General features: G+C 34.6%; 1 protein-coding gene across 4 annotated transcripts; it reads right to left on the bottom strand.

The window, feature by feature from the left end:
• Nucleotides 1–120: 120 nt before the first annotated feature.
• On the bottom strand, nt 121–22,421 carry LOC143256401 (electron transfer flavoprotein regulatory factor 1-like). 4 transcript variants are annotated; one of them, XR_013031338.1, is made up of 4 exons: nt 22,201–22,411; nt 16,134–16,293; nt 2,712–7,619; nt 121–2,646 (listed from the first exon to the last, which is right to left on the bottom strand). XR_013031338.1 is itself a non-coding variant. In XM_076513600.1 (3 exons), the coding sequence occupies exons 2-3, from the start codon at nt 16,173–16,175 to the stop codon at nt 7,413–7,415; spliced, it is 249 nt and encodes an 82-aa protein (XP_076369715.1). In that variant the 5' UTR covers nt 16,176–16,254; nt 22,201–22,421; the 3' UTR covers nt 121–7,412. The 4 variants fall into 4 exon arrangements, 3 of the variants coding, with proteins under 3 accessions (XP_076369715.1, XP_076369714.1, XP_076369713.1); XM_076513600.1 differs by having other exon boundaries at nt 121–7,619; nt 16,134–16,254; nt 22,201–22,421; XM_076513599.1 differs by having other exon boundaries at nt 121–7,619; nt 22,121–22,417.
• Between the last annotated feature and the right edge of the window lie 1,660 nt (nt 22,422–24,081).

Here is a 24,081-nt window from a genome sequence, read left to right as displayed (position 1 = left end):
TTAGTGGTATGAAGATAATTCGACAGGTTTTCTGATGCTACGTAACCTGTCTGGCCGATATACGACATTATATTTTCAAATATGTTAATTAAGAGTTATTCAAGACATCTTCACAGGAAACACTGTAAATATCTTCCTTTATTTTATGAACTTCTAAGTACAAGACATATCCTTAAAAGGACCATATTTTTCAAAAGACTTGAGCAGTTAATTAAAATAAACATTAATATTTGTATATGTGAAACATACACTTAAACTGTAATGTGTTTTAAACTTGATAAAACTTTAGTTTTGTTTATTGTTACATATACATACTGACTAAAATACATTGATGCTATACAAACCATAAAGCTGTGAAAAATCACTTTTAGTCATCATTTTTTTCTGAAACAGGATAACTAAAACAGTTCAAACTCTTATAAAATGATTGATTAGTGACAGCGACCATTTATCAGAACACCTACCTGTAATACTATAACAGGACATTTCTTTTAAAAACTGAACCAAGGGATAAATGAGTGTTTAGTACACACTCACACTGCTGTAAATAAAGTTTTATGCTGCATAGTACAACACCTTCAAGTATTCTGTAACATAAATTCACAAGTTAACCACTTATGCAAGAAAACCTGAAATGTAGGGTGATACTAAATTTGGAGTCTGATAAACTTAAAACAAGCATACACTCCTCTAAAGCCTGATAATATGAGGTATTAGATCTTGTCACTTGAAATACCCAAGTAATTGTTGTAAGAAAGTAAATTCTACTTTTATTTTGCAATGGTTTTGTTTACTGTTCATTTATTGTTCCTTCAATTGTTTAGTGCAACAACAAAGTTTCAGTTACATTAGAGTGGTAACTCACCATCCAGCTAGAGCACATTGAATTTGAAAATGTTTGTATCATAAAGCTAACACCAGCTCCCCCTAGCAAGATATACAGGTATTATTATTGTTAAAAACTTTGCAAATTAGGTAATCACATGTGACGTAACCTCGCAGTCTAATCACTAAATAAAAACCCTTACTTCATCTTAAACAAATTAGTTCATAAGATATATTTAGAACAAATGACTCTTGATATTGAAATTAGGTTTTTCCATCTTTACCCTGATATCTTTGTTTGTTTAAGTTAATAATTAATAGTATTTATGTAGAAATGTTTATTAACACGTGCATCCAAACCTCGCCAGAAACCTTTTGTTTGTGGAAGTGAAAACATTTATATTTCAACTGTTTGAAAGTTTATTTTGGATTTCTGTTGTTGTTATAATTTAATAAATTATGTCTTCATTATACCTTGGTTTCAGCAGCATTTTGTTTTAACCCATTAAGAATCAATTGCCAGTTTGAGCTTGTGTTCCTCATCACATCAACTTATGTGATATTTATTAACACTTTCTGTTCACATTTCTTAAATTAACAAAACATTAGTTAATTTTTTAAACATTTTATATGCTGGGTACAGCACATTCACCTATAGATATAACAGGTAACAGTAAAAACAACTTTTTATGTCATAGTTGGTTTGTTGGCCTGAATATAGACCATAGCACTGAAATGAGTCTTTCAATACGTGATGTTCAAGGTTCTAACAGATTCTTGTACACTAGAACCAAAACATGATGTTCAAGGTTCTCTAAAAGAGGGCCTTACTTACTCACTGAGGTGTCTTCTCATTTATCAGAAGTTTGAAATTTGGTACAAAGCTACATGAGACCTACCTGTGTTAGCCTTCCCTAATTTAGCAGTCAAGGACTAGAAGGAAGATAGCTATTCAATACCATTGACCACTAGCATTTAGACTACTCATTTACCAAGAGATAGTGGGATTAATAATCACATTATAATGCCCTTACTACTGTAAACATATTCATAATGGGGATTCATACCCATAGCATGCAGGTTGTGAGTTTAGCACCCCAACTACCAGGCCGTGCCACATCTAGTCAGAATAGAGACCAAAAACAATCACAAAATTTGGTTTTATAATGCTGGATGTGGTATATTTTAGTCTTGACATGGACTATAGTTAGAGTAAGTCATACCTTTGTTAATTGCATATAGGCTTAATCATTTTGACCAACCTTGCTACCACCAAATAACCATTAAAATATAGTATTATATATTCACAAAATGTGGCAAGGTTCTAGTAAACAACACATGTGTTTTGAACTCAGATAAATAAGGTTCTGTAACACTCTTTTTGCTAAACATTCATCAAAATCAACAAAGCCTTTACCACGTCTGAGTGAAATGTAAATTTCATATTAAAAACAAAAATATGTGTCATCATTAACTTTACACTTTTATATTTCACTTCCATAACCTCTAGAATCTCCTCAGTTATTATTTTAAATTTTCTGTAAAACTTTCTTTTTATTATTATTTTCTCTACTCTAACATGCCTCAACGCGTCACAAAGGCTGATTCCTTAAATATTAGAATACCGTATACTTATTACCATTGGAGAACAAAGGATAAGTAAAATAAGTGCATCTAGCACTGAGCAGAAAGATGTACTTCAAACATAAATCCAAGAATTATTATAAAAAAGATCCCCAACCAAAAATAAAATTTCACAATGCCACCATTAAAAAAAAAAGGACAATCCAAATACATGTCACGAACAATCTGTATAAAAACCTAGTTAAAAAGTGACATTCAAGCAAGGCCTTGCTGGCAGCTCAGTCTCTCATTTGTATAAAAACCTACAGTTAAAAAGTGACATTCCAGCAAGGCCTTGCTGGCAGTCTCTCATTTGTATAAAAACCTACAGTTAAAAAGTGACATTCAAGCAAGGCCTTGCTGGCAGCTCAGTCTCTCATTTGTATAAAAACCTACAGTTAAAAAGTGACATTCCAGCAAGGCCTTGCTGGCAGCTCAGTCTCTCATTTCCTTTACTCATCTTCTGTTACCAGTCTTCCAATTAAGAGTAAGCCTTGCTTAAAGTCCTCCCTTGGAATATTATCTTTCTGTTCAACCTTAGATATCATTTTGAAAATAATGAAACACATTCCATTGGATCCATTCTGTGGTTCATGAATTAATTAACCTATCCCGCTCTGTGGTTCATGAATTAATTAACCTATCCCGTTCTGTGATTCATGAATTAATTAACCTATCCCATTCTGTGATTCATGAATTAATTAACCTACCCCATTCTGTGATTCATGAATTAACCTATCCCGTTCTGTGATTCATGAATTAATTAACCTATCCCATTCTGTGATTCATGAATTAACCTATCCCGTTCTGTGGTTCATGAATTAATTAACCTATCCCATTCTGTGATTCATGAATTAACCTATCCCGTTCTGTGGTTCATGAATTAATTAACCTATCCCATTCTGTGATTCATGAATTAATTAACCTATCCCATTCTGTGATTCATGAATTAATTAACCTATCCCATTCTGTGATTCATGAATTAATTAACCTATCCCGTTCTGTGGTTCATGAATTAATTAACCTATCCCGTTCTGTGATTCATGAATTAATTAACCTATCCCTTTCTGTGATTCATGAATTAATTAACCTATCCCGTTCTGTGGTTCATGAATTAATTAACCTATCCCGTTCTGTGGTTCATGAATTAATTAACCTATCCCGTTCTGTGGTTCATGAATTAATTAACCTATCCCGTTCTGTGGTTCATGAATTAATTAACCTATCCCATTCTGTGATTCATGAATTAATTAACCTATCCCGTTCTGTGGTTCATGAATTAATTAACCTATCCCAAAGCATTAATTAAGACCTATAACATGACTGTTTCTTACAATTTTGTTTTATTCCAAAGTGAAAATTCTCCCTGACGTGGCATTCTGAAGCACGGGACACAGATCTACAACTGTCTTTAATAAATATTCTTGTGTTCCACTACTGCTACCATAAAGAACACAATACCTATCAGAATCTTCATCAAAACAAGAAGATTATTCATATGTACCTTCACAATCTCACAAACTCTTCCTAAATCGTACCATAGAACTTTGTGTCAGTGTAGCAGAACCACACAGTCACAAGTTTAATGGTTAATATTTAGAAATTGTGACTCAAATTAACATCAGATCCATTTCAATACTATAAACTACAACACTACTCTAACTTTACAAACACTTTCTACATGTACTTGATGGGATTTATGTTAACCAAAAACTAATTATTTTCATTAATGTTTCACAATCTACACAAATAAGTGAAGAGTTGGCCAGAATCTCAAACTTGTGTCTAAAAACTATCAAAAGATGGAAATCAGTAACTACCAGACTTCGTAAATAACTTTGCATTATTAAGAAAAATATAAATTTGTGTTTGTACAACTTTTACCCCAATCCTTTTTTATCCTTCACACTTTGTTCTATAGTTTTATGTTACTATGCAAACAATTATTTTTTAAATTTGAAATAACAAAAAAAGGCACTAATTATTATTCTGAGTAAAGAGCACAACAGATTTATGGAAGTTCTCACTGTTTTCTGATTGTTTCTAATTATTATTCTGACTAAAGAGCACAACAGATTTATGGAAGTTCTCACTGTTTTCTGATTGTTTCTAATTATTATTCTGAGTAAAGAGCACAACAGATTTATGGAAGTTCTTACTGTTTTCTGATTGTTTCTAATTATTATTCTGAGTAAAGAGCACAACAGATTTATGGGAGTTCTCACTGTTTTCTGATTGTTTCTAATTATTATTCTGAATAAAGAGCACAACAGATTTATGGAAGTTCTCACTGTTTTCTGATTGTTTCTAATTATTATTCTGAGTAAAGAGTACAACAGATTTATGGAAGTTCTCACTGTTTTCTGATTGTTTCTAATTATTATTCTGAGTAAAGAGTACAACAGGTTTATGGAAGTTCTCACTGTTTTCTGATTGTTTCTAATTATTATTCTGAGTAAAGAGCACAACAGATTTATGGGAGTTCTCACTGTTTTCTGATTGTTTCTAATTATTATTCTGAGTAAAGAGTACAACAGGTTTATGGAAGTTCTCACTGTTTTCTGATTGTTTCTAATTATTATTCTGAGTAAAGAGTACAACAGGTTTATGGAAGTTCTTACTGTTTTCTGATTGTTTCTAATTATAATTCTGAGTAAAGAGTACAACAGGTTTATGGAAGTTCTCACTGTTTTCTGATTGTTTCTAATTATTATTCTGAGTAAAGAGTACAACAGATTTATGGAAGTTCTCACTGTTTTCTGATTGTTTCTAATTATTATTCTGAGTAAAGAGCACAACAGATTTATGGAAGTTCTCACTGTTTTCTGATTGTTTCTAATTATTATTCTGAGTAAAGAGCACAACAGATTTATGGAAGTTCTCACTGTTTTCTGATTGTTTCTAATTATTATTCTGAGTAAAGAGTACAACAGGTTTATGGAAGTTCTCACTGTTTTCTGATTGTTTCTAATTATTATTCTGAGTAAAGAGTACAACAGGTTTATGGAAGTTCTCACTGTTTTCTGATTGTTTCTAATTATTATTCTGAGTAAAGAGTACAACAGGTTTATGGAAGTTCTTACTGTTTTCTGATTGTTTCTAATTATAATTCTGAGTAAAGAGTACAACAGGTTTATGGAAGTTCTCACTGTTTTCTGATTGTTTCTAATTATTATTCTGAGTAAAGAGTACAACAGGTTTATGGAAGTTCTCACTGTTTTCTGATTGTTTCTAATTATTATTCTGAGTAAAGAGTACAACAGGTTTATGGAAGTTCTCACTGTTTTCTGATTGTTTCTAATTATTATTCTGAGTAAAGAGTACAACAGGTTTATGGAAGTTCTCACTGTTTTCTGATTGTTTCTAATTATTATTCTGAGTAAAGAGTACAACAGATTTATGGAAGTTCTCACTGTTTTCTGATTGTTTCTAATTATTATTCTGAGTAAAGAGTACAACAGGTTTATGGAAGTTCTTACTGTTTTCTGATTGTTTCTAATTATTATTCTGAGTAAAGAGCACAACAGATTTATGGAAGTTCTCACTGTTTTCTGATTGTTTCTAATTATTATTCTGAGTAAAGAGTACAACAGATTTATGGAAGTTCTCACTGTTTTCTGATTGTTTCTAATTATTATTCTGAGTAAAGAGTACAACAGATTTATGGAAGTTCTCACTGTTTTCTGATTGTTTCTAATTATTATTCTGAGTAAAGAGCACAACAGATTTATGGAAGTTCTCACTGTTTTCTGATTGTTTCTAATTATTATTCTGAGTAAAGAGCACAACAGGTTTATGGAAGTTCTCACTGTTTTCTGATTGTTTCTAATTATTATTCTGAGTAAAGAGTACAACAGGTTTATGGAAGTTCTTACTGTTTTCTGATTGTTTCTAATTATTATTCTGAGTAAAGAGTACAACAGGTTTATGGAAGTTCTCACTGTTTTCTTATTGTTTCTAATTATTATTCTGAGTAAAGAGTACAACAGGTTTATGGAAGTTCTCACTGTTTTCTTATTGTTTCTAATTATTATTCTGAGTAAAGAGTACAACAGATTTATGGAAGTTCTCACTGTTTTCTGATTGTTTCTAATTATTATTCTAAGTAAAGAGCACAACAGATTTATGGAAGTTCTCACTGTTTTCTTATTGTTTCTAATTATTATTCTGAGTAAAGAGTACAACAGATTTATGGAAGTTCTCACTGTTTTCTGATTGTTTCTAATTATTATTCTGAGTAAAGAGTACAACAGATTTATGGAAGTTCTCACTGTTTTCTTATTGTTTCTAATTATTATTCTGAGTAAAGAGCACAACAGATTTATGGAAGTTCTCACTGTTTTCTGATTGTTTCTAATTATTATTCTGAGTAAAGAGTACAACAGATTTATGGAAGTTCTCACTGTTTTCTGATTGTTTCTGCAAATAGCTGTTCTTTTATTAACTGGTAAGGTCTTCTAAGTAACAATAATTGTTGATTAAAATATTCATAGCACCAGTTCCCAACTCCATGATCAACTGTCAATATGAAAAAGGTAAAAACAAACTGTGTTCTAAGAAAATCTCATGTATAAATAATGATGTAATTGAGAAACTTACAAGAAAGCTAAAGTAAGTTCATTCTTGGTTGATACAAACCAGCTGTTATCATAAAGGTAGGTTATGTGAAGATACTAATGTTACACAAAGCTAATCTCATTCGATAAACTTGAGATAGAAACATAAGATGTACATGTCTATATTTATAACTGATAGTATAGATGTATTCATTTGAACTCAACGGTGAAAATTTTTAACCTCCAAGCCGTACATAAACATGTTTACCAGTCATTTCTAATCAAATTAAATGTTTCTACCATATGCTATAACATCACTTTCAAACTACGTTTTTCTTGCAAAAAAACTACTGACTTTGTCCATGATTTCACCTATGTTTAGGCCTAGTATCTCGGTCCTTGATTTCTCTATTCAGAATAGTATCGTTTCTTCAGTGTGCGGTACTTTTTCAGCATGTACAGAGCTTCCAGTTCCTTGATGATGTACTGACCTCTAGCCAACAGCACGTCCAGTTCTGCTGCATCCGTTACATCTTTATGTTTCATGAATGACGTCTTGAGACGAGTGCGAAAGTAGTCGTATCCTTTTGGATAATCACGACCTAGATACAATAACTATAAGAAAACAAACAAAACTAAATAATAGTAAAATGTAAAAGTAACTTCTCTCTTGTGCTACAAAACCTAAAAATACATTTTGACCTAGCATGTATTAATATGTCTGAACCATAAACTAATTCTGGAAGTTTAAAAAAAACATTTTACACAAGAATAACTTTAGGATTGTTTTCCATGTTCTTCAGCGACCTCTACATGGGTCACATTGTTAATCCTGAAGTTTAACTTGGGTCACATTGTTAATCTGAAGTTTAAATAACTTGGGTCACATTGTTAATGCTGAAGTTTAACTAACTTGGGTCACATTGTTAATGCTGAAGTTTAACTACCTTGGGTCACATTGTTAATGCTGAAGTTTAACTACCTTGGGTCACATTGTTGATCCTGAAGTTTAACTAACTTGGGTCACATTGTTAATGCTGAAGTTTAACTACCTTGGGTCACATTGTTAATCCTGAAGTTTAACTACCTTGGGTCACATTGTTAATCCTGAAGTTTAACTACCTTGGGTTTACACCTTTGTTAGTCACTGTACATGGATCACTTTGTTGATCCTGAAGTTTAACTACCTTGGGTTTACACATTTGTTAGTCACTGTACATGGATCACTTTGTTGATCCTGAAGTTTAACTACATTGGGTTTACACATTTGTTAGTCACTGTACATGGATCACTTTGTTAATCCTGAAGTTTAACTACCTTGGGTTTACACATTTGTTAGTCACTGTACATGGATCACTTTGTTGATCCTGAAGTTTAACTACCTTGGGTTTACACATTTGTTAGTCACTGTACATGGATCACTTTGTTAATCCTGAAGTTCAACTACCTTGGGTTTACACATTTGTTAGTCACTGTACATGGATCCCTTTGTTGATCCTGAAGTTTAACTACCTTGGGTTTACACATTTGTTAGTCACTGTACATGGATCACTTTGTTGATCCTGAAGTTTAACTACCTTGGGTTTACACCTTTGTTAGTCACTGTACATGGATCACTTTGTTAATCCTGAAGTTTAACTACCTTGGGTTTACACATTTGTTAGCCACTCTACATAGATCACTTTGTTAATCCTGAAGTTTAACTACCTTGGGTTTACACATTTGTTAATCCTGAAGTTTAATTTGGTCACTAATGTTACACATAAACTACAGTGGTCAATAAATTGACATTTTCCTAAACTAAAAATATATTTCCAGTAATACTTTAACACCATGAATATTTCTTGATCTCTATACTTCCTTGCCAATCTAACTACTTGTTACACATGTTCCAGTGTTAATATAACTCACATGAATACCCTTGGCAATATCTAGTTTGTAAATATTTCCATCTCCGTCAATGTGCCCTCTATCCTGGTGCTGTATATACACACTTCATTCAGATAAGTTATCAGTTTTTCAAGACTGACACCATCCCAGTCACCAACGGCAGCTCTTAGTACGGAGACTGAGCAGAAGAGTGTCAGTGAATACGAGTTTTATTGGAAAGATATTTTCAGTTTAGAAAAATATTAACATCCAAGCCATAGTTACAATCAGCTGACACTCTAGCTAAAATCTCAATGTGCAATAGGTCTGTTCTGGAATTGTAGGCGATGGCAGCCCACATCACGACGCTGCCACCACCAAATCTGTCAACATCCTGCACACAGTGTGCTGCAAAATGTTCACCTCGGCGGCAGTAAACACGGGTCCTTCCATCCTGCCTACGAAGCATAAAACGCGATTCATCGCTGAACCAAACATGCCTCCATCGTCGATGAGGCCATACCCGATGTGCCTGAGTCCACTGCAGCCGTGCTTAACGATGTTGCTGGGTGAGGATGACACTTCTGACTGGACGTTGAGGTCGGATTCCTGCATCTCGTAGATGGTTGCGTACGGTCTGATCAGAAATCCTATGCAGCCCTGGTGTGGTTGAGGCAGTAGACATCGCAGTGGTGGTCCTATCCCAAAGGTGACGTAACCGGATGTAGCGATCTTGTGCAGGCGTGGTCACACAAGGTCTGCCAGATCGTGGACGGTCACAAGTTGATCCATGTTGTTGGTGCCGATTCCATAGCCTTGTGATGGTGCTTGGGTGGACATTCACAGCTCTGGCAACATCTGATCGAGATTCGCCTGCTTCCAAGCGACCAATGGTGTTGTTGCGTTGTGCTTCAGTCAGTCTTGGCGTAACTGTATTGCGTGTCGGTAGCTTAACACTGAGCTATGGAAACCGAGAACCCGTCACTTTTATAGGGATTTTGCACATGTTTCACTTGCAGAACATGCAGATCTCTCAAACAAATTTATCGGACACGCATGCGTTTTGGCGAAAAATCCGACGTTTTCCTCCGTTTTCAAAGTGCACAACTTTTATTGTCATTTTGGTCTGACAATCAGTGCCTTAACACGTGTGACATCACTAACTCTGAGCTTGTAACGTTATTACATACATTTCTCTTTAAAATAACAAAAATATCCCTTTTGTGTTTCTTGTTTTGAAGAGTATATAATTTTCTCTACCCATACCAGCAGTTTTTACACACATTTTTTCTCTACAAGTGAGTTTTCTCATTGTCACAGAACCACATTACATCCAGAATGGGTAAACCCTTCACCCTGAACCAAGTTCCTGTATCAAGGATTGAATAGTACATGAGTAATCATTATAGGCCAGCTCCAGCTATGATAACTAGTTTCCTAACTCATGGTTGGAATTTAAGGGTATTGGTTATATCCCACGTTGGTGGCCAGAACAATTGGACCACAATGTTAGATACAGATATGTGTGTGTGATAGGATCCCAACATGTAACTATGGAGTGAAGTATTCCAAACCACCATCATCAAGACAAGAAAGTAAACAATACCTCAGGTGCAGAACAATAGGATCATGTGTGCTGTACTCAACCAAAGGAACAGAACTCACCTGCTCTCGAATTATGAATATTTTTTCTCATTCCCAAACCAAGTGGACAAGAAGAATCTCACTTGTTCTCAAAATTATGGAGGATGTAGAACACTGTGGTCAACCACAGACCACGGATGGGACAACTTCATATTCAGAATTGTGAGAATATATTGGACCTCCTTTTAAGAAAACTATACTAAAGTGATTTTGATTTAAGAAAGGACCAAACACACTCTAACCTAACAGCTTGGCATTCAAATCTCTCTTCTAACCTGTTGCTGCTCCTGCAAACATCTGGAGAAGACATCCAGGAACCTGGATAGAAGGGCTGCCAACTTTGCTTTCTTCTTCAAGAATGGAGGAAACTCACTCAAAACACACTTTCTACCACCTCCGTGACTAAAAGCTAGGTGTGATAAGGACTCCTAGCTCCACTAGTAGAATCTGAAGGGTAATACACACTGAGGAGTCCTGAGGAACATTGATTTGGAAACAGTGCAACAGATGAACCAAGTTCCCTAAAGTTTAAAAGTAAACCAACCCCAATTTATTCAATCCAATGATAGGCAGGATCCCCTTTGGCTTTACTCATAATAGTCCATGAATGGCAGTCCATGAGAATATAATACTATTCAGTAAGAGCCTAGATGGTCTTATGGAAAACATCATTTCTACAGAGCTTGTTGCAATGCATAGTAAGTAGAATTCAATGAATAAGTAAAAGAACTCTGGAAAAAAAGAGATCATGTGATGGAGAAAATTACTTATCTCTTGTTAAAACCTTATGTATAAGATCAACACAGCTCCAGGGGGTAGTCTAAAATCCTCTGAAGAGGGAAGTACCAAATCATATAAGCAATGAGACAGGAAGGTGTTGGGATACATCCACATTGCAGCCATACAATCAGAGGACAATTCAAGTGAGCAGCTAATGACATATCAATATGATGAATCTGGTGAGACGTGACTTGCAGAAGATTCCTCTCCTGTTAAGATAATCCAGATTAAGCAATATGAATTAATTTGCAAAGCCACCTTGTTAAGATAATGGGAAATAAATCATGAGAAACTAAAGCATCCCAATAACTAATAGTTAATTTCTAGTGCCCTTAAATTAGACAGTACAAGCCACATAACACCCAAGAGCCCTGGATAGGACAACACAAACAATTGGGATCCGAACAGTTGTGAAGGTGAGAAATGGTTGGCAAATGAATTGGTGAGAAGAATGTATCTCCATCTCTGACTGCCAGAGTCTTTGAAAAGAAGGACCCATCTGGGTAAAGCATAACACAGGTGGAATGATACAGAGTCCTATACACACAACTGACAACATCCACATGCCAATAACAACAAAACATGCAACTTAAGCAAAATGTGATACAAAGAACAGGAGGCTAAAGGCTTAAATGGATAATGAAACAATGCATGTGAAACAACTTTAAAATTCCAAGCAGACACTTGAAAAGACTGTTTGAGCCAAAGGATGCAAAAACAATTAGTAGGCCAGAAATGACTAAGAAGTCAAACACCTTTCTATATTTGGAATACCAAAACGTAGTTGATAAGGATACCTTATACAGGGGTGTTCAGAAAGTCACTGTGCACTTGTATATTTATTATCAGACATGTTTCAATATAAAACACAGGAGGTAAATATGAATGACAATTATAAACAATGTTTAAAGTGACCCCCGTTAGCATCAATACAGGCTTGGATCCTTATTTTGTTTCTAAACACCACTATCAGTTGCTGGCTTAAAATAGACTGAATAAAATATGATTACAAAACTGCACAGTGACTTTCCGAACACCCTGTATAAGGCATTCTTGTAGATGAAACAAAACCTCTTTCATAAAACAGGATACTTTAGATACCTTAAAATCCAAGTCACAAAACAGGATACATTAGATACCTTAGGACAAAGTGAGTTTAATTATTTTAGATACACTGACAATAATTGGGCCATTTCTGTTGATAAACGGCTATAGTTGGTCTATGTAGAGATTTAGTTAAACAGAAAGTAACTTTAGAAATCAAACCCTCATGTTGGGCAAAAAACTGAATAACTTTATGTTGGGCAAAAGACTGCATAACTTTATGTTGGGCAAAAGACTGAATAACTTTATGTTGGGCAAAAGACTGAATAACTTTATGTTGGGCAAAAGACTGAATAACTTTATGTTGGGCAAAAGACTGAATAATCTCCAAATATGAAGTGCAAGTTTCTGAACATCTGGGTGTAGAATGTCAGATCAAGACTGTCTCAACAGTGTTAACCAAAGAAGAAATGGTACAGGTAGGCACTCTTGTAGATACCAAAGAAGAGGAAACCATGTCTGAGCTGGCCAATATGGTGATACCAAAAACACAAGTAGTGGAACGAACCACGGTCAGAACTCTGAGCAACAGATAAATCAGTGAAAAGACATAAAGATATAAATCAATCCTGACTGAATATCTGTTGCCAGTGGCTGAGGATGAAGTACCGAGGATCAAAATAATTGAAGTCAAGAATTCCGATCAGTTGCAAAAGCATCAATAGCTTGAAATCCAAACTGAAAGTAAATCCACTGAAAAACTTTGTGATGTAAAATCCATTCCATCAGGAGAATCCAGTTGTGGCAAGACAAATAATCATCAATTAAATTCATCACACCTGGAACATGGCATGCTAAGAGATTAGCAAGATGGGAGTGAAACTGACAGAGATCCAATGTTCAAAAACAAAGATCTCAAGAATGTGTGCCTTCTTCACAAGAAATATTACATACCAATGTGGGATTCTCAAATTGTTTCATGACAAATTTCCCTTTCACAATGTCTTAAGACATTGCCTAGTACACATCAATGAATTTGAGAATGTTAATGTACAGGGTAGACCTGTGGTCCATCTAAATACCCTGGAATTATTGACCTTCAATATATATCCCCATCCCTGTAGAGTTGCATCTATGAACAGATGGATCTTGGCATGAGAAGATGGTGCTGGTACCCTGACAGTAGTGTTCTCCTCCAACCACTACTCAACATCTACAATGTTGCTCCTGATTAAAGAGACTGGATGATCCAACAGATTGGAGCTGTGATCCATTGGTTGTATAATAACCACTGAAGAGACCTCATACATGCTTGTTCCAAGAGAATGAGGGATGCTCACATCTCCAGAAGAAAGAAAAACCATTCATGCAGTAGAAGGAGATGTAAGGAAAAGCCTGACTGCTTTTTCCATAGATTGTAGCCTGATGGGAATCAACTGAGCCAGACTTAAGTATATGTTTAAAAAATACCCATCTTGGTGATAAAAAGGATTTTTCTACCCTTATAAGGAAGCCTACCTTCATGGCTTCTAAAAGGAGAATCTGGGTGTGTTGTTCTGCCTACTGACAAAATGATGCCATATGTAGCCAGTCATCCATATAATGATGCTTTCACAGAGCTCATGGAATGCAGGTGCTGAGCAAAAGCTCATACGACTTTGCAGAAAACATAAGGAGCTGATGAAAGACCAAAAACTAGAGCCCTGAACTGTAACACCTGACCTTTGTGCACAAGTTGTAGAAATCAGCAGGATAACTCTGCTATTGGAATGTGGAGATAAGTGTCAGTAACATTGACTTTGTTCTTACACAATGCCCTTGTAGGTTGAAAAGAAATTCCAATGTAAAGCAAGGAAGATCCAAAAACTGAACGAGCCAAGATGGATCAATGATTGGATGCCAATATCCTGTGTTCTTAGATACAATAAATAATTGGAAATAAAATCCCAGAAGAACAGGATCAACCCTCTCTTCAGCCCTTTTGGTAAACAACTCTCTTATGGCCTGAGAACAAAGCTCCACCTGCCGAGGATCTACTGGAGATGAAAAAGCAACAGATTTTACAGATAATATTGGAGGTGATATAAATGAAATGACCCACCTTCATGTCAGAATAAGGAAATTCAAATGTCAGAAAATGATATAATCATGATTCCATTGGCCCTCAGCACAGGATAGTCACCAATTCCATTGGTGAGATCCACCTTAAGAGAAGATCTTTGAAAATAAGGACAGAATCTGTCATAGGAACCAACAGATCAAGGGACTGAAGTTGGGAGTCAAGAAACAGGATAAGCTGACACTCCCAAACTACAAGTTAGAGTCAAAGAGAGACAAGAAAACAAAGATGACAAAAAGAAATGTAAGTGGGCAGCATCAATATGCAATTCAAATGTCTCTGGAACTCCAGCAAACAACAATGGATGGAGAAAGCCTCCCATAACTCCCAAAGGGCAAAAGACAGTATGCAAATACACTTCAACGAGGCATTTCTTCTCAATAAATTCCAACAACAAGCAAGCCAGGAAACTATGGTTAGAACTGAAGATGACCATCTGACCATAATATAAGTAATCAAAGGAACTCATCCTCAAAATGACATAGGGGAACAATGAGAAACTTCTAACAAAAGTTGAAGATAAATATCTCAAAACAGTCTTGAGAGTCAGATGAATCCAAGAAAATTGGGATCTGTTTAATGTGATCAAAATCTCCAATTTAGAACCCCACAGGTACAAATGAGGAATCCAGTCATTGGAAATCTAAATATACATCTTCTTGGCAGCAATAAGCCAAGGAATACTGTCCAGAAAAATGTGAGGGGTCCAAGACAAAGCCATCACATAACTAAGCAACCAGTGTAAACACTAATATCAGGTAAAAGATGAAGAACCAAGCAGTCACTTGTCATCCATTTCATCAGTAAGGAAGGAGTGGATTCAAAGACAACTACAGAAAACCTCAACACCTCACAAACCTGATCAACAAACTGAAGAGAAGAAGCCAGAGGTGGCTGATCTAAATTGTCTCTGTCAAGGCTGATCTAGTAAAGGAAGGAACCTGAGAAAGTGAGCCCAAATTCCTCCGAGCATGTCCTGGGTCACTCCCAAAACTCTGACTCAGAACTCTCTGGAGAGATACCCAAAGACGTGTCTCCATCTCACAACAGGTTATATTACAGACAGTCTCGAATAAGAGTGACTCCTCCTCCAACTGCTGGCACATAACAAAGGTGGAATAGGTAAGCTACAGTTAGCCTCCTGTTGGATACATTAACTTAGGAATTCATATCCATAAAATAGCAAAAACGTTTTGTTTTAATAATGAAAATATACTAAACTATAACTGTGGAAACACAAATTGACATATAAATTCTCAACTCAAAATGTAAATAGCCACAACTATTCTGTTGATAATAATCCCATGTCAACTGCTTTCGTTAGAAAAGTAATTACATTATCTGAATGAGGAACTTATATACATTACCTAAATAGTGGGTGCACTGAAGCTGGTGAAGAGTTTTCACCTAAATAGTGGGTGCACTGAAGCTGGTGGAGAGTTTTCCAAATCAGATATTACCAAGTGAGGTATAAAACACTGAAGCAACTCTAGAAACCATAGAGACTGAGAAAGAGCTGATAGTGTCAGTGAAAGGTAGGAATGTCAAACCTTCATACAGAGTATTAAAGTACAAAGTCTATGGGATAGTGGCTCATTACACATGAGATATAACTGAAAAGGAAGTTATACATACCTAAGAAAATATCTTTTAATGAAATCAAAAATACTTACATTTTTGTAAAGTTGCACAACACGATTTCTGTAGGAGGCCATAGTATCATCTCTTACCTCCCCTACTGTCTGCTGTCAATTTTTGCAAAGAATCTCAAAAAGAGAAATCTCCTATACATGCCTACAAAGGGCCATCTTTCATTAATTTCTTTCAGAATTCCTGTGAATAATATACTAATTACATAATCAGCACAACTACAATGATGTCATTCTATTTACTAATACAGAAGGCTTCACATACTACAGTTAAGTACAACCACACAGAGCCATCATAGCTAGGGAAATCTGTATAACTCTACACTGTACGAGTTTCCAATAAAAATTGTTTTAACTGAAACTAACACTTATATCATGAAATTATTATTATTACAACAACATAAACTAATACTATATATAACAATGTTCTTTAGATAGAAGTCATTTTATTATACATATAACATGATATTCTGTCATTGACTTCTATCTAAAGAATGTATTTGTATCATATTTTTCACAAGATATTTTATCATGAATTTCTACATTCTTTGGATAGAATTCATTTTATTATATTTTTAAAAAAATTTGTGATGAATTACTGTATCTTTCAGACAGGTCACTTTATTATAATTTTATGAGGTGCATGTTTACAAGCCTTGTAAAACACTTATAAGTACATATAATTTCTACACACAATTATCACCAGAAACCATTAACACAACCAACTTGTCCATCACTGTTCTACAACAAAAACTGTTAACAGTACCAACTTGTCCATAACTGTTCTACAACAAAAACTGTTAGCAGTACTAACTTGTCCATCACTGTTCCAAAACAAAAACTGTTAGCAGTACAAACTTGTCCATAACTGTTCCACAACAAAAACTGTTAGCAGTACAAACTTGTCCATCACTGTTCTACAACAAAAAACTGTTAGCAGTACAAACTTGTCCATCACTGTTCTACAACAAAAACTGTTAGCAGTATAAACTTGTCCATCACTGTTCTACAACAAAAACTGTTAGCAGTACAAACTTGTCCATCACTGTTCCAAAACAAAAACTGTTAGCAGTACTAACTTGTCCATCACTGTTCTACAACAAAAACTGTTAGCAGTACAAACTTGTCCATCACTGTTCTACAACAAAAACTGTTAACAGTACCAACTTGTCCATAACTGTTCTACAACAAAAACTGTTAGCAGTACAAACTTGTCCATCACTGTTCTACAACAAAAACTGTTAGCAGTACCAACTTGTCCATAACTGTTCTACAACAAAAACTGTTAGCAGTACAAACTTGTCCATCACTGTTCTACAACAAAAAACTGTTAGCAGTACAAACTTGTCCATCACTGTTCTACAACAAAAACTGTTAGCAGTATAAACTTGTCCATCACTGTTCTACAACAAAAACTGTTAGCAGTACAAACTTGTCCATCACTGTTCCAAAACAAAAACTGTTAGCAGTACTAACTTGTCCATCACTGTTCTACAACAAAAACTGTTAGCAGTACAAACTTGTCCGTCACTGTTCTACAACAAAAACTGTTAACAGTACCAACTTGTCCATAACTGTTCTACAACAAAAACTGTTAGCAGTACAAACTTGTCCATCACTGTTCTACAACAAAAACTGTTAGCAGTACCAACTTGTCCATAACTGTTCTACAACAAAAACTGTTAACAGTACAAACTTGTCCATAACTTTTCTACAACAAAAACTGTTAGCAGTACAAAATTGTCCATCACTGTTCTACAACAAAAACTGTTAGCAGTACCAACTTGTCCATCACTGTTCTACAACAAAAACTGTTAGCAGTACTAACTTGTCCATCACTTTTCCAAAACAAAAACTGTTAGCAATACAAACTTGTCCATAACTGTTCTGCAACAAAAACTGTTAGCAGTACAAACTTGTCCATCACTGTTCCAAAACAAAAACTGTTAGCAGTACAAACTTGTCCATCACTGTTCCAAAACAAAAACTGTTAGCAGTACTAACTTGTCCATAACTGTTCTGCAACAAAAACTGTTAGCAGTACCAACTTTCCCATCACTGTTCCAAAACAAAAACTGTTAGCAGTACAAACTTGTTCATCACTGTTCTACAACAAAAATTGTTAGCAATACCTATTTGTCCATCATTGTTCTACAATAAAAACTGATAGCAGTACCAACTTGTCCATCACTGTTCTGCAACAAAAACTGTTAGCAGTACCAACTTGTCCATCACTGTTCCAAAACAAAAACTGTTAACAGTACCAACTTGTCCATCACTGTTCCAAAACAAAAAGTGTTAGCAGTACAAACTTGTCCATCACTGTTCCAAAACAAAAACTGTTAGCAGTACCAACTTGTCCATCACTGTTCCAAAACAAAAACTGTTAGCAGTACCAACTTGTCCATAACTGTTCTGCAACAAAAACTGTTAGTAGTACAAACTTGTCCATAACTGTTCCAAAACAAAAACTGTTAGCAGTACAAACTTGTCCATAACTGTTCCAAAACAAAAACTGTTAGCAGTACAAACTTGTCCATCACTGTTCCAAAACAAAAACTGTTAGCAGTATCAACTTGTCCATAACTGTTCTGCAACAAAAACTGTTAGCAGTACTAACTTGTCCATCACTGTTCCAAAACAAAAACTGTTAGCAGAACAAACTTGTCCATCACTGTTCCAAAACAAAAACTGTTAGCAGTACTAACTTGTCCATCACTGTTCTACAACAAAAACTGTTAACAGTACAAACTTGTCCATAACTGTTCTACAACAAAAACTGTTAGCAGTACAAACTTGTCCATCACTGTTCTACAACAAAAACTGTTAGCAGTACCAACTTGTCCATCACTGTTCTACAACAAAAACAGTTAACAGTACCAACTTGTCCATAACTGTTTCAAAACAAAAACTGTTAGCAGTACCAACTTGTCCATCACTGTTCCACAATAAAAACTGTTAACAGTACCAACTTGTCCATCACTGTTCCACAATAAAAACTGTTAACAGTACCAATCTGTCCATCATTGTTCTACAATAAAAACTGTTAGCAGTACTAACTTGTCCATCATTGTTCTACAATAAAAACTGTTAGCAGTACCAACTTGTCCATAACTGTTCTACAATAAAAAGTGTTAGAAGTACCAACTTGTCCATCACTGTTCTACAACAAAAACTGTTAGCAGTACTAACTTGTCCATCACTGTTCCAAAACAAAAATAGTTAGCAGTACCTATTTGTCCATCATTGTTCTACAATAAAAACTGTTAGCAGTACCAACTTGTCCATCACTGTTCTACAACAAAAACTGTTAGCAGTACTAACTTGTCCATCACTGTTCCAAAACAAAAACTGTTAGCAATACCAACTTGTCCATCACTGTTCCAAAACAAAAACTGTTAGCAGTACAAACTTGTCCATCACTGTTCCAAAACAAAAACTGTTAGCAGTACCAACTTGTCCATCACTGTTCCAAAACAAAAACTGTTAGCAGTACCAACTTGTCCATAACTGTTCTGCAACAAAAACTGTTAGTAGTACAAACTTGTCCATAACTGTTCCAAAACAAAAACTGTTAGCAGTACAAACTTGTCCATAACTGTTCCAAAACAAAAACTGTTAGCAGTACAAACTTGTCCATCACTGTTCCAAAACAAAAACTGTTAGCAGTATCAACTTGTCCATAACTGTTCTGCAACAAAAACTGTTAGCAGTACTAACTTGTCCATCACTGTTCCAAAACAAAAACTGTTAGCAGTACAAACTTGTCCATCACTGTTCCAAAACAAAAATTGTTAGCAGTACCAACTTGTCCATAACTGTTCTACAACAAAAACTGTTAGCAGTACCAACTTGTCCATAACCGTTCTGCAATAAAAACTGTTAGCAGTACCAACTTGTCCATAACCGTTCTGCAATAAAAACTGTTAGCAGTACCAACTTGTCCATAACTGTTCTACAATAAAAACTGTTAACAGTACTAACTTGTCCATAACCGTTCTGCAATAAAAACTGTTAACAGTACCAACTTGTCCATCACTGTTCTACAATAAAAACTGTTAACAGTACCAACTTGTCCATCACTGTTCTACAACAAAAACTGTTAGCAGTACCAACTTGTCCATAACTGTTCTGCAACAAAAAGTGTTAGCAGTACCAACTTGTCCATCACTGTTCTGCAACAAAAACTGTTAGCAGTACCAACTTGTCCATCACTGTTCTGCAACAAAAATTGTTAGCAGTACCAACTTGTCCATCACTGTTCCAAAACAAAAACTGTTAGCAGTACAAACTTGTCCATCACTGTTCCAAAACAAAAACTGTTAGCAGTACAAACTTGTCCATCACTGTTCTACAATAAAAACTGTTAGCAGTACTAACTTGTCCATCATTGTTCTACAATAAAAACTGTTAGCAGTACTAACTTGTCCATCATTGTTCTACAATAAAAACTGTTAACAGTACCAACTTGTCCATAACTGTTCTACAACAAAAACTGTTAACAGTACCAACTTGTCCATAACTGTTCTACAACAAAAACTGTTAACAGTACCAACTTGTCCATCACTGTTCTACAATAAAAACTGTTAGCAGTACCAACTTGTCCATCACTGTTCTACAATAAAAACTGTTAACAGTACCAACTTGTCCATCACTGTTCCAAAACAAAAACTGTTAACAGTACCAACTTGTCCATAACTGTTCTACAATAAAAACTGTTAACAGTACCAACTTGTCCATCACTGTTCAATGAAATCTTTATTTATTTACATATTTATAACATAGGGTATAATTTTATGGAACTTTGTAAAAAAAACAAAGAAAATTAAAAAATTGAATTTTTAAAACTTTAATTTTATTAGAAAACGTTTTAACTGCTCAGGAGTGAAACTTATATAATTAACATTAAATTTAATTATAATAAAAATACCTTGGGAATTATAATTTAATTACTGATTATTGTACAATATTACTTTTTTACATATTTTGGGTGCAGAAAAATATAAAAAATGGGAAAACCTAGCATTCAATACAGATAGTAAATGAAACTACAGCAGAAATAATATTTATATCATCATCCATAACATATGTCCAAAGTATCAATGTACATTGTGTTTAAGTACAACTTAAATACACTTAGTTTTTCAAATCAAAAAAGCACGAGGCTAAAATTATTTCATTATATGTATCCCAATAAAGTAAATTTGTAGTAAAAATACTTGAATTTTCTATGACAAATTAATTGAGTTTACCACTTTTCAAAGTCTGAAAAAAAGGTATTTTGCTAAATGTTGGATAAATGCTTTTATTGTCTAATAAATCAATTAATTTCATAATCTGAGCAAATTACATGTACAGTAATCACAACCGATCAGTTCATTGGGGAAGAGATGACTGAAAGACATTTCTTATAACTGAACCATAGAAGACATAGTAAGCAAAATGCACCCATGGTGTATATAATCTTTAATTGAAAGCAGAATATATTGTAAATTTAAAATTCATAAATGGTCAAATAAAGAATGTTTACTTAAAGGTGTCACTCATGAGCAGACAGAATATGTGTCCAACAAAAAGTAATAAATTTGATATAATTACAGTTAGTTGTACCATAGATGCATGCACTACCAGGAACCACTTTGTCCTTAAAAACTGTTCTTGTACACCCACGTTGAAAAATTTAAAATATATCCCCAACATTTACTTTTCAGGAAAATGCAAAATATAAGTTTAAAATTAAACTTAAATTATCCAATGAGTTAATAATAATAATATACCACATTGAAAACTAAAATGAAAAACGTAACGTTACAATCAGTTATTTGTTAACGCCTACTTAGTTTTACAAACACTTTGTTAATCACAGGAATTATTCAGATTTTAAGAAACAAGTGATTCTGTAGTTCAATAAACACCAATGCACTAGAGTTAACATAGGCCTATGTTTACGTTCTTAAACTCTATAAAACGTGTCTTCGAGACTAAAACATACTTTAAGAAATATTACCTACGTTTAACTTTAAATTGTATACTAGAAATAGTTCATATACCACATTGTACATGACTTATAAAACATTTTGTTTTTACTCACAATGTTGAGTATTATTGTATTTAAGCTCTTATTCAGAAATCCACCATATCAAGCGAGAACTAATACCAATTATAACACTTCTCGTTAAACACAGCCGATCACGCCTGTTAGCGTTAGCAATAAAAGAACGCTTCTAAACGGTTTTGGCATTGGTTAACAATTAACCAATGATACATTTAAAATCCTAAGCACGTGGGGTTGTTTTCATGCTTATTTAAAAATTCACGGTTTAACCACCGAAAACTAAAGAAATGTTACAAACCAACACTTTACAAACAGTGACTTTTAAAGTATTATGCTGAATACTGTATCTATAATTAGCGTTTCCTGATTTTTTTATTCCTATCATCCAAATCGAATGATGAGTACTGGTTTCATTACTATTACTCGAAAGGCCTCACAGATAGTTATTTTTGGAAAACAAAAGATAGAACTGAAAAGCTCTTTGTACACGCCTCTTTTTGTAAGACCTAATGGATAAATTAAGAGGCACGTGTAGAATAGAAAAGCAGTTAACATCATTCTTTTTCATAATTTCTAGGTCCATTAATTCTCTTAATCTAAAATTAACAGCGATGGTAATAAACCGAATGTGTGATGACGAGAAACTCACTTGAAGTAAAAATGTATTCTCAAGACGGCTGGTATGGATATTAAAATTTTAATTAAAATAAACTACAGAACAACGTTCCGACCTTCATAAATTATCTTCAGGTTAACTTGGAGATGAAATGAGAAGGTCGAAACGTTCTTCTGTGCTTTTTTAATTAAAATTTTAATACCCATACCAGCCGTCTTGAGAATACAAATAACGCGAATGATCTAGTAATTATATTCCGTACATCACTGTGTTATAGAGGGCGCTGAGTTATTTGAGTTGCCGAAACAAAACGGCTGAAGAATTTACTAATTCTAGTCGTGTAAACAAGCGCTGTTAAAGACTTTTACAATAAAAATAATTCATATTTGTGAGTATTAATTAACTTTATATTAGATACTTTATTATAAATATCAAGTAATTTTTGCTGTCGAAAACCAAATAACTTTAAATCTATTTGCGCGTAAGCAAGGTATTTTTAAGTTTTTGCCAAGGTGCTAGTTAATGATTGTGTGATTTCTTATAGCAGTGGTTCCCAACCAGGGGTGCTCGCACCCCTTGGCGGTGCAAGATAACATTTAAGTTTTGTTGTGTTTATATTAAGGGTACTGTCCTATATGTTCAAAAATTACGTTCGATTTTTATTTCTTATTTTCTTGTTACAGACGTAGCTTTTTACCTTGTTACGATAAACTATCGTTTCTACCGTCACCAGCGCAGACCAAAACTTTATGTACAACTGTAAACAATTGTTTGTTTGTTTTTTAATTTCGCACAAAGCTACTCGAGGGTTATCTGTGCTAGCCGTCCCTAATTTAGCAGTGTAAGACTAGAGGGAAGGCAGCTAGTCATCACCACCCACCGCCAACTCTTGGGCTACTCTTTTACCAAAGAATAGTGGGATTGACTGTCACATTATAACGCCCCCTCGGCTGAAAGGGCGAGCATGTTTGGCGCGACCGAGATGCGAACCCGCGACCCTCAGATTACGAGTCGCACGCCTTAACACGCTTGGCCATGCCGTGCCGCAACTGTGAACAAACAACACACGAAACGTAAACGTGACCTAAGTACTCGGCACAACTAATTAGGTTACATTCGTGAACGCCGTCTAGTGTCTATTATTTATTTATCTTATGTATTCACGTGATCGTGGATCAAGAAACTTCCAGAAGTGTCTAGAATTAATTGATGATGTCATGTGACATATATTCGAGAATGGTCTAGAAAGTTTCGCAGAGTATATAAATCCATACGTGATGCTATAGTAGTCAGTGCATTGT

Source organism: Tachypleus tridentatus, chromosome 7 (assembly GCF_004210375.1).
Source record: "Tachypleus tridentatus isolate NWPU-2018 chromosome 7, ASM421037v1, whole genome shotgun sequence".
In the NCBI taxonomy this organism is placed as follows: domain Eukaryota; kingdom Metazoa; phylum Arthropoda; class Merostomata; order Xiphosura; family Limulidae; genus Tachypleus; species Tachypleus tridentatus.
The sequence above is the reverse complement of the archived record's forward strand: the minus strand, read 5'-3'. Positions and strand labels throughout refer to the sequence as shown.